Source organism: Prosopis cineraria, unplaced genomic scaffold (assembly GCF_029017545.1).
Source record: "Prosopis cineraria cultivar Desert tree isolate PC_DT_omini unplaced genomic scaffold, ASM2901754v1 PC13, whole genome shotgun sequence".
Taxonomy (NCBI): Eukaryota; Viridiplantae; Streptophyta; class Magnoliopsida; order Fabales; family Fabaceae; genus Prosopis; species Prosopis cineraria.
In genome coordinates, this window is record NW_026555344.1 from 35,356,003 (window position 1) to 35,368,608 (window position 12,606).

Genomic DNA, 12,606 nt, shown 5'->3' on the forward strand with positions numbered 1-12,606 from the left:
AATATTATTGAAAAATAAGTTTTCAAATAACAAGCCCCAATTATAATTTTTACTTAAGGAATGACAACTTATATTCAAAGAATCACAAGAATTGAACAAAAAATCATAACTTGTCAATAAAGATAAAATAGTCTTTTTAATTTAAAAATTATTGACACAAAAGTCTCTAAATACGTCAATGAAATTATGATATTTCAAGGAAATAGATTGTCATTTCAAAGGGATTTCATTACCATTTTTCCTTAGTTTTAAATCATCATTAAAACATCCAAAATTCATTTTTTGGCATCATAAATAGAACTTCTTCCGTCCCAAATTATAGGACACTTTTGAAGAAGTTTCTCCATCTCAAAATACAAGATACTTTGGGTAGATTAAGATTTCATTAAATGCACCAATTTCTATATTATCCTTTTTCTCTTTATAATTAATTTTCGTCTATTCTCTTTTCAATATATTAAATGATGGGTATTTTTAAAATTTTATATTTTTATTTTAAAAATATAAAAAAGGTGTATTTAATAAGATTTATTGGTATATAAAATTTTATCTTAAAATGTTTTATAATTTGGGACATACAGAATATTATTTTTTAAAAAAAAGTTAGAAGAGCGATTTTGTTTTCAGCAACTGTCACCATATGCGCGCGCACAATACTTCATGCTAATTCTATGCATTTTAAAGTATTTTAATAAGAAGATTCAAATATACATTCAGGTAGCATTTTGGATTGATGGATTTAAATTTAAATTTTAAATTTAAAATCTTAGATTTAAAGTCTCACATTAAAATTCTATGTATTTAAAATTACTTGTTTGAATGGTATAAAAAATTTTGATTGTATAGAAAATACACGAGTTGAGATTTGAAATAGAAACATAAGATTAGAAGTGATGAATTTACCTCTATTTTTTAATTAGTGAGAGATAACAAGAAATGAGAGGAATGACGAGACTAATGGAGGCACCAAAAGTAAAAATGTGAAGTTGGAGTAGGTAGAATTTCAAATAACTAAAATTTAGGAGAAATTTAAAATTACAAAAAAGTTATAATAAAACATGAATTTGGATTAATCCAAATTTATAATAAAATATTATATTAATTTAATTTGAGAGTAAATTTATTTTTTAAAACTTAAATGACTAACATGATAATTTAAGAAAATATAAGGGGCCAAATTAATAAAAAATTAAATTTGAGAGACTAAATTAATAATTGCGGTAAACTTGAGATACTAAAAGTTTTATTGTTTATTTTTTAATAATAATTCTAACAAATAATTATGATAGGAATATTTACATTGGCAAGAAACTATTTAAAAAAATATTTATTTAAAAAACAGTAAACAATTTTGTTTAAAATTTTTGTTAATTAGCTCAACACACAACTTGGCTTCCATGGCTAGGCAGTTTAATCTACTCGGCATTTCTTGGAAGCCTGCATACCAGGTTTCTCCAGCTTGAAATGTTCATCAAAGAATTACGTTTAGATCCCTTATAATACAATTAAATATAATAAGGTTCATAAATAACTAAGCATTTATGGTAGCGTAATTCTCACAACATTCATTGCATCGATTGAGCTTCATTACTTCTATTAAAAGCTTAGGATAACATGAAATCAGACATTGAATGCATTCACTGTTATGTTTCTTTTTTTTTTTTTTTTTTTTGACCAGCAACTGTCATGGTTAATGACAATAGCACTGAATCATATTCTTATTAGACACCACACAACGTGCATAAAAGTACGAGAAAGAAATACCATTAAGGCAAGATTTATCATCCAACTATAAATAAGGCATCTCAGTGACTCAACCATAAAAAAATCACCAAGCAAGTACATCATAATCACTGCTCTTCCTAAGTTACTTTGAGCAGATAAAGAAATGGTGAACATGAGCACAAGCATGAAGTTGAGCATCCCAATAATCGATATGCAGAAATTACCTGAAGAAGAAGAGTACAAGAAGCTAAGAGAGGCATGTGAGCAATGGGGATGTTTCAGAGTGATGAATCGTGCTGTGCCATTGAAATTGATGGAGGAGATGAAGAAGGTGGCAACATGTCTGGCTGATCGTCCATTAGAGATCAAGAAACGTAATGTTGATGTTACTAAGGGAAGTGGGTTTACTGCAATTTCTTTGAATCCCATCTATGAAAATATTGGTATCCATGATGTGGCATCCTCCGTTGCTGTAAATGATTTCTGCTCTCAGATGGATGCTTCCCCTCAAGAGAGGTTAGTGTATAGATTCTCATCCATATGTTGATAAATATTCATCATTTTATGAAAAATATAGTTAATTCAAGAGATCATGCACAAGTTTTTTTCAAAATGATTTTTTATTTTTTAATTGCATTGTCATGATTGACTCGCGAGAAATCATTATAAAAATATGAAATAATTTGTATTTCTAGAGGGTTTTGTTCTTTTTCTTTATGTATTTTTACTAGAATATATTTTCATTCAAGCCACTAATATATACAAAATAGGTCTTGTGGAACATTTTTCTTTGCTTTTGGGAATGATTTGAAAATGCTCTGTATGTATGCGCTTCTATATATACCGGAGTATCTTCAAAAATCTCATAGGTAAATATTGGACTATAGGAGCTTTAATATAGAAGTGTTCTCGACTTACCTACCAGAACGTTTTTTAATGTATAGGTGAATGAAGTTTTTTAAACAAAACACATTTTGAAATATACATGAAATCAAAATATAGTGTGATTTATTGTAATTTTATGTAAAGATAATGTAGAGTAGAAAATATTGGAAGAAAAAATTGTAGATGAAAACAAGATTTTGAATAATTGAACTAGATCTAGTTTTTATGTGTTTATGATATTGATATCGCATATTTGAATTGTAAGAGAGAAACATTTTGAAGAAGATAAAAAATTGTAAAAAAGAAAAAAAAAAGTCCTGGGAGAGGTAAAGATGAAGAAATGATAAAATAAATGTGGTACAAAAAGATTATAATTTATTCAACATATAAAACAACAAGTTAATAACTACTAATTAATCTCAATTCGTATCATTTCCTTGTGTATATATGTTACATTAGTCACGAAGCAAACTAATCTCAATTCACATACAAGTGAACTGCACTATGTATGTATGTATGTATGTATGTATTCCTTTCACACTTTTGTTCATGTGAGTTTATGGAGAGTTCTGTGTTGGATTGCAGGGAAACAGTGAAGGCATATTTGGAAGTAGTTCATGAATTAGCAGTAGACACTGGAGTAAATTTAAAGGAGTGTTTCGTGGGTTTATTATCATCTTCATTATCATCAGAAACCAGGGATGATTTAAAAGACTGGAGATGCCAATTTAAGATCAACAAGTTCAACTATAGCCCTGAGACTGTAGGGCTCTTAGGACTGAAAGAGCACACTGATCCAGGCTTCGTCACTGTTCTTCAGGATGATGAACTCATTGGGGGTCTTGAAGCCTTCAACACTTCCTCTGGTTTCTATGTTGACGTCCCTCCCATATCTGGCACTTTCGTTATAAATCTTGGAGATGTTGCTCATGTAAACCTATCTTTCTTCTTAATCTCTGTTAAGATGTCCAAGTATATATGAATGAGCTTGACCTTATGTGGGAAATTCTCATATTAGTAGATAAAGTTAGATTCAATAAGTTCTCATAAGTCTCATATTGGAGGAGCCTTACAAGTGGACTGTAGTTTATAAGTTGAAGAGATTACCTCACTCTATAAGCTAGTTTTTTTTTTTTTTTTTAGTTTTTTAGATGGATTCTTCCTTTAGATTTAGACTCATAAGTGGAGTGAGGTTAGCAAATTTAAAGAGTTTTTTCACCCAACATGCTAGTATTTTGGGACACTCTCTCCTTTTATACTTGTATTCATAACATTTGTGTTTTTGTTGAGAGGCTAATGTCACAAAGAAGGCCTGAGGTATAGCCAACAGGGACATTGGCTCTCAAAGGGGATGATATTGTCATAAGTTTTGCATCAGGAAAGTCTCACAAGTGGAATATGGTTAACTTATAAGTGTGAGGGACTCTCTCATCTATAATAAAACTATTTTATTATAGATGATATTATCCTAATTGTTCTCTCCTCCATTTTCCATCAGTTTCTCTTCGAATAATGTCCTAACACTTCTCTATATATGATGATATAGGTATGGAGCAATGGAAGGATTATGACTGTGAATCATCATGTTGTGTGCAAGGAAGGAAAGTCCAGAATTTATGTAGTGACGAGTATCTTTGGACCAAAGAATGGAGATGTTGAAGTTGCAAAAGAGTTTGTGGACTGTGACCACCCATGTCAGTTCAAGCCTTTCAATTTCAAAAATTACTTAGAAACACGATGGTCCACAAATTTGAGAGTTGGGGAAGCACTTGAATTCTTGCGTGTTCGTCCATCGAATACCGAACACCCAAGACTTGAAGATTAGAGCAAATCAGCAACTCACTGGAAATAGATGAGTTGGAGAGAGAAAGAGATGATAATGAACTCAAAGAAAGGGATATAAGAGTGAAGCAGGCTCTGCCTTCTAGATTCACATGTATGTGCTAATAAGTAGTATAGGACCTACTTCTTTCTTCTTATCTCTTTTTAAATTTTTAAAATAAGAGTTCATCGATAAAATGTAAACTTGCTTTACAATTGTTATGTTTTATTTTTATGATTATTCTTACCAGCTCCAATTTACACTGCTTTCTTTTCCAACAACAATATTTACACTACCAATTTATTATTAAAAAAATTAATTATTTGATCTGTCGATTTAATACTTAGACATGGAACTTTGACTTAATATATCTAAATATCAATCTATATAATTTTGACTTGATTAATTAAAGCCTAGTTCTTAAAGTTTGACTTTTACAATTCAATCCCTAAAGTATTATCTGCATAAAATATTGGTGTTGAGTTAAAGTTTTAAAAACTGAATTACAATCAAATAAAAACTATAAAGATTAAATGATCAATTCTCTTCCTTCTATCTTTTTTTAGCAAACACAATTGGTAAACTAATTAGCATATATACTTTTCATATTCATGATACTTGAAAAGATATATATGGTTATATATGAACTATAAAATATCAATAAACATAGCTTTAAAACGTATTGAAGATTAAATTTAGATTTAATGTTAATGAAACCTTTAATTTGAAGTACTTTATAACTAATTTAGAGGAGGATGAGTTGCTTTGATTAGAGGTATATCTTGAAAGATTATATTAAACCTCCTAGAATTTCAAATAGAATACTATTAAAAGTGAAGTAGGCTCTGCATGTTAGATTCACATTTATGTGCTAAATAGTATAGGACCTACTTCTTTCTTCTCATCTCTTTTATTACGTTTCTAAAATAAGCGTTCAATAAAAATGTAAACTTGCTTTACAGTAATTGTTATGTTCTATTTTTATGATTCTTCTTACCAGTCCCAATCTATATTGTTTTCTTTTTCCAACGACAATTTATACTACCAATTTATTATTAGAGAAATTAATTATTTGATCCCTATGGAGTTAATACTTAGACATGAAACGTTGACTTGATATAATTAATCAATCCATATAGTTTTGATTTGATTAATTAAAGCTTAGTTTCTAAAGTTTTACTTTTACAATTTAGTCTCTGTAGTGTTATCTATTATCTATATAAAATATTGGTATTGAGTTAAAGTTTTAGAAATTGAGTTACAATTGAATAAAAAATATAGAAATTAAATGATTAATTTTTCTTTTTTTTTTGGCAAACACTTGGTAAACTAATTAGCATATATACTTTCCATAAAATTCATAATCCTTGAAAGATATGTATGGTTATATATGAACTACAAAGTATCAATAAACATAGCTTTAAAACTTATTGAAGATTAAATTAATTAATATTTTAGTGTTAATGAAGCCTTTAATTTGAAGTATTTTATGACTAATTTAGAGGAGGATGAGTTGCTTTGAGTAGTGGTATATCTAGAGAGATTATATTAAAGCTCCTAGAATTTCAAATAGAATTTTTAAAAGGGGGCCAAGTACAAGGGCAATAGAAAATTAAATTGGATACTGTTAAAAGGTATGAAGTGAATATTTTAGGTTAAAGTATACTTTTAATTCCATAATTTTATATAATAATTTAATTTAATCCTTTAATTTTATAAAATATATTTTTCAATCCTTTAATCCTAGTATTGTTACATTAGTTTCAAAACTTATTATATGTCAACATTTAATAATATTTTGTCAATATTTAAATTTTTAATAATTTTTTTTAGGTTAGTGAAACTAATAGTGATAGGGTTAAAGGACTAAAAAGACACATTATAAAATTAAGAGATCAAAATGAGATCTTTAATAAAATTAAATGATTAAATATATACTTTAAGCAATATTTTATTTCCAAAATGGAAACTTTCCAGTACAACAAGAAGTGCATGATTATTTATGAATGTTTGTTAGGTTTTGAAAAATATTTTCTTAAAAAAATGGAAATAGACCTATTTCAATTTTTGTTAGGTATATCTCCCAATTCTTTTCTAGATACTTCATTCGTTTAAAAATATAAGACATTTTTAATCAAATCTCACCTTTCAATAAAATAGTTACTTACTTTCAAACTAACCCTATTTTTTTATATTTATCCCTATTAAACACCCTATAATAAATATAAAGTTACTATCAATAGGGGTACTTTTGAAAAAAAAGACAATGATTATACCTCGAAAGACTAAAAATACCTTATATTTTTTAACATTCAACCTCTCAAAAAATGCCTTATATTTTTAAATAGAGGGAGTAATAATTTTTCATATGCTGACCATGTTTTTAATAGTTAAACCATTTTTAAGAGGTTATGCACATGCTAGATTGTGCATTGTGAAGGGCCACAGTAACAGTTGAAACATCCCTATTAGTCACATGCCTCCCTTAGTTTCTTGTACTCCTCTTCTTTGAGAAATTTTAGCATGTGAATTATTGGAATAATTTTCATGATCATGATAATGTCCATGTTCACAATTTTTTATTTCTCCAAGAAACCAAGCATGAATAATTCAGATGTACCTTATGATTTTTTTTTAATGATTGAGTTGCTGTAATGTCTTAATTTATTGTGGGATCTTAATGCAATTCCTTTGAAAAAAAGGTCTTCACTGAATGTTATAGTTCTGTACTGTATCTGAAATACTTTGTACTGTGCCAATAAGTTCAGTGTTATGTCATTAATGACAATAGCCAATGCATTATATGTGTGAATGAACGTTAAAAATAAGCTTTAAATAGAAGCAATGAATCATTCTAGAGGTTTTGCCCGCAAAATCTTCCTAGGACAAGTTGATGGCTTTTTGGAAAGGCCAAGTTTTTGCCAGCAAAATGTTAAACTAATTTGTTTGTTAAGTATTCGTAACTCTTTGTCAAATATAATTTGCTTAAAATATACAAAACTTGTAATATCTTAATTTTTATTTTTAAAATCTAAATAATAGTGGAATGAAATTTCATGATTATTGAAATATACCATGTAATTAGTTGAGTAAACAAATAATAATTTACTAAAAAGGATTTGAAAACATAAGCCTAAGAAAAAGAGAAAATTACAAAGTTAGGTAGGAAAAATATTTAAAATAGTACTTCAATTTATTATATTATAATTATTTAATTATTTGAAAAATTATAAAATGCATATTCAAACCTTTTAAATTTTTAGAGTTTTATAAAAAAAAAATACCATGCATATAAATGTATAGTTTTATTTATATAATGTGAATAGACAAAAAAAAAGAAAGAAAAGAAACAAATATATAAAGCTTTTCTGATAGTTCAGGTTTGAATTTATCTAAAACTTGTCCTAACTTAAAAGGTTATTTAAAAGCTAACTTAAAAGTAAATCTTTTAAATAGGATTACATTTTAATTTTAAATGTCTCAACTATATTTTAGAATTATTAGTATAAATATATAACTTAATTTATCAATTATAATATCTAATAATTAAAAGAACTTACCAACTGCTACAATATAATACAATAATAAAGTAATAATATTAAAATTAATATATAAGTTCAATTTAATTGAAAATGTAAGTAGAAATAAAAAAGAATAAACTATTAAAAATCAATAATGAAATTGATATGTGTGTAATATATTACATAATATATATATATATATATATATATGTAAATAAGATGGCATGTTGAGCTTATAAGCTAGACCTTAAAAAATTAAGTTTAACTTATTTAATTAAATAAGTCTAATTAAAAGGTATGAACCTAACTCGAATTTATTTAATAAATAAATTGGGTTTAGCTTGAAGTATGTCAAGATATAAACATCTGACAGAGGCCAGGTCTATTCTCATGTGAAGGATAACATTATATTACCCTTCAAATCGCAGAGTGAGTGAGACAGAGGGAGGCACTCCATTTTCTTCGTTCCAGCGACGCTGCGTGTGGTTTTGAACAGTGTTTTTAAAATCGGACCTGACTGACCAATCGGATCGACACGACTGTCGACCGGTCTGGTTTTCGGTCTGGTTCAGAGAAAAAAGTCATTTTAGGGATTGAGTTGGGTTGAGCCGTTTCGAACCGGGAACCGGAATCAAGCCGGGAACCGGATCCAGTTTTCAAAAACCAGACTGTTCAAATTTTTTTATTTTTATCAAATTTTTTAAAAAAATGACTAATTTTTTTAATCATTTGATATTATGTTATATCATGTGACTTATTAAGTCATGATAAACTTAAAATATTTGATTTTTTTAAGTCAAATAGCAATTTCATATGTATTTCTTATATTTAAATTATTATATACATATATAATTTTTTTAATTTAATTATTACGTCACCGGTTGGACCAATGGTCCAACCCAATTGAACCATGTGAATCTTGAATCGCTGACTTTTTTGATTCAATGTCCGGTCTGATTCTGAAAATATTAGTTTTGAGAGTCAAATCGAGTTTTTGGATGTTGGTGGTTCTGAAAATTTAATAATTTTTGAACTGTCACAATTTTAAAAATATAGAGAATCCATATTTGCAAAAAAAAAGTGTACTTGAAGAATGTACAAGATTTCATTAATCAAATGACAAGAAAGAACTAATAATATAGGAGAAAATCATTTTCACTAAAAAGCTGTAGCGTAACTTGACGCCTATTCTAAGGATGATCCCCCCCCCCCCCGGGGTATTGGAAATTCCATGGGAGTATACCATGTGTGTAAAAGTTGTTTAGAAATATGATGTGTCCAAAATGTATTTAGCTTCCCAACTCCTGCAAGGCTAGTGCCTAGTAGTTCACCATATTTCAGAATTCTGCAAATATTAATCGGCGCCAGAGCATGCATGTTTTTTAACCCCCCACCCTTATTCCTAGTTTTTTTTTTTTTACCAATTCTTTTTTAACTAACATTATTCCTAGTTCAAAATTCAAATGATACTTTTTTTGGGTATCACAATACACGTTCTTTTCTAAAAAATTTGATTAGCTTAAAATATAAGGTATGTAATAAGTGTTATATATTTTTACATTATTAATAATTAATAAAAGTATTTTAAATAAGTCAATTGTTATATTTATTGTACTTGATAACACAATTGGAATAATGTAGGAATTTTTAGAAGGGTTAATGAACAAATAGGATCCTAAACTCTTACTCAAAAATCGTCCTGGACCTTAAATTCTTAAAATGTACAAAATAAATCATAAACTTTTAAATTCATAGTAAAATAAACCTTGATTGTTAACTTTTTTAACACAGTTACTGTTTACATGGGGTATTGTTTACTATGGGCCACAGCAAATGATGATGTGTCATTGTGGATTAGCGCCACAAACTATAAATTATTATATTAGTAGCGTTTTAAAACCTGAACTATTATGTTAGTATTATTTTAGACTCTTAACTTTAAAATTTTAAACAAATTATCCCCACCATTTATGTGCAGAATGTTAACTATTATATAGACCAAATTAACCTTAACATGGTTTGTTGCGTTAAATGCATTGTTGGCCATGGCAAATGATCTATAATTTTGTCAAATGATGTTTTTTATCTCTTTTTTTACAATATTTTTCAAACAATTGATATCACATACTTTCTATACTCTATAACTTTAATTCAATATTATTTTGAATAATGTTTATTTATTTAATGGTGAAAACTTGGGATTCCATTTGAAAAAAAAGTTTAAATATTAGATAATTTTAATAAACTGATTAAATTAAATTTTAAATTCGTTGATAAAATCATCAGCTTTCGCATCCATCGTTTGTAAAATCTTAAAATACTTAAAATTTTTTTCAAATGGGATCATAAGTTTTCACCATTAAATAAAAAATATTATTCAAAATAAGGCTAAATTAGAGTTATAGAATATACAAAAGCATGTGATATCAATCATTTGAAAAACTTTGCAAAAAAAAAGGGGCAAAAAAATTTCATTTCATAAAATTATAGATTGTTTGCCACAGCTAACGATGCATTCGCCACAGCGAACCATGCTGAGGCTAATTTGATCTACATAATGATCAATGTTTTATACATAAATGGTGGGGGTAATTTGTTCAAAATTTAAAGTTTTGGATCAAGAATGCTACTAATATAATAGTTTAGGGTTCAAAATGCTACTAAAACAATAGTTTAAGTTCTATAGCGCTAATTTAAATGACATGTCAACATTAATTGGGGCCCACATTGAATAGTACTCGTGTGAATAGTAACATCATTAAAAAAAATTAACGGTCAGGTTTTATTTTACTATGAATTTGAAATTTTATGATTTATTTTGTATATTTTAAGAATTTAAGATCTAAGACTACTTTCAAGTAAGAGTTCAGGTCTTATTCGCTTATTAACCATTTTTAGAAAATCAATACTTTAACTATACTTTTTTTAAATGTAAATTAGTTAATAACAACTTCTATTATGGTTTGGATAGAAGCATATATGTTTTATTTTTAATTATAAATTTCATTTTTTTAAAATAAGTTTTATTTTTTGTCTTTTTGAGGTATTTAATTTTAATAAGTTTACATCCTTTTACTATTTTCAATTTATTTAACACTTTATTTATTGTATATGTCTTATATATATAATATTATTTTTAAATTTAATTATTATTTTTTGGGTTTGAGCATGGTTTCAATCAACTAAATCATGAAAATCATGAAATGCTAACATTTTTGATTCAATGTCCGGTTTGACTTATAAAATAATGCTTGATGGTTAATAAAAGAAATTAATACTCTCAGTAATTCTTTTCCTACTTGAGAGCTTTTTATAATTGCTTAAAACCTCAAGTTAAGCATGGCTATCTAATGTTTGATAAAATTATTCACTTAAAATATATAAAACTCTTTTAAATTTTGAAACATTTGTGTAAAACCTCCCTTATCTTTAAAAGTTTAAAATTAACCCTTTTTATTTTTTTATTTTTTTACCATAGACTTTCCTAATGTTATTTTTTAGTAAATTGTAATCTCATATTAAAAATAAGACACGTAGCAGCACAATGTGAAGATTTTCAATTAGTGTGTTTTTCATGAGATAACAAAATAGTGAAAATTTTGGATTACCGTGTGGGTTTCCATATCATCTATATTTTATTTTACTTTTAATAAAAAATTGTATATCTCAAAATATTGAAAGGAATTCTCTCTGTTTATTTTTTTCACCAACAAAGGAATTCTCTTTATGCATAAGAAATTTCATCCTTGCATAACCTTTCCAAAAGATCTTCTACACTCCCTTACCCCAAAATATTCATGGAAAATATTATTTGAATAAGGAAGTAATTAAATAGTTGAATTTGCACAACATGAGAATATCTTAAAAATATGGATATGTTTGTGTAGCAAAGTGAGAATATTGCATTCATCCGTTATAATTGGTAAACCTTAGTTTGAAAGTCCTTTCCCTTTCAAGTACCAAAAACCATTTTTTTTCTAAGATAATATTTCTGAATACATGATAATTGAGTTAATTTATAGGTATATTTGATTCAAACACTGTAATGAACTCCCAATAATGCCTCTTTTTTTTCTTGAAAATAAATGCTAGCTTGAAATACATAAAGATACACATGAGTGCCCACTTCTAAAAATGCACCTCTCGTCCAAAACGTAGTTTCCAAAAATTTTTCGACTCTAAAATGAAATCTTTCATAGTTGCATTAATGATTAAGGACAAGCTACTAAAAAACCATGCATTTTTCATAATATACTTTCCACTATTTTTATAAACGGTGATTTTTTACACAGTTTAATTGAAAATCATAAAAAAAGTAATTTTTTTAAAAAAGTTACTATTTTCCCACAGCTTTGTCAGAAAACTGTGGAAAAATATCTTTTTTTATTAGAAGATTTTCCCACGGTCTTCCCACAAACCTGCGGGAACATCCCATATATTACTTTTTTGTCTCCTCAACTTTAATTTGTACTCAGTCCTTTGTTTTTGCCTCTGCTCCAAATCTTTTCTCTTATTTTTTCATTGGCATTCATGCACGCACCAAATTATTCTTGCCGCCCGTATATATAGAAGCGCATACATACAGAGCAAACTAAAATTGAAAATAAATCAAGCACCATTAAAAAAAAAATGTGTTTCCACTCACTTTCAACA

At 27.4% G+C, this 12,606-nt stretch overlaps 1 protein-coding gene across 1 annotated transcript; it reads left to right on the plus strand.

The window, feature by feature from the left end:
- Nucleotides 1-1,888: 1,888 nt before the first annotated feature.
- On the plus strand, nt 1,889-4,435 carry LOC129290058 (2-oxoglutarate-dependent dioxygenase DAO-like). The gene is made up of 3 exons (XM_054926772.1): nt 1,889-2,241; nt 3,196-3,541; nt 4,157-4,435. The coding sequence occupies exons 1-3, from the start codon at nt 1,889-1,891 to the stop codon at nt 4,433-4,435; spliced, it is 978 nt and encodes a 325-aa protein (XP_054782747.1).
- Nucleotides 4,436-12,606: the final 8,171 nt, after the last annotated feature.

Bases quoted from the DNA above. Each gene is read 5' to 3' on its own strand.
- LOC129290058 (XM_054926772.1), top strand. From the start codon at position 1,889: ATGGTGAACATGAGCACAAGCATGAAGTTGAGCATCCCAATAATCGAT. The intron at 2,242-3,195 runs GTTAGTGTATAG...GTTGGATTGCAG, and splicing joins GATGCTTCCCCTCAAGAGAG to GGAAACAGTGAAGGCATATT. The intron at 3,542-4,156 runs GTAAACCTATCT...ATGATGATATAG, and splicing joins ATCTTGGAGATGTTGCTCAT to GTATGGAGCAATGGAAGGAT.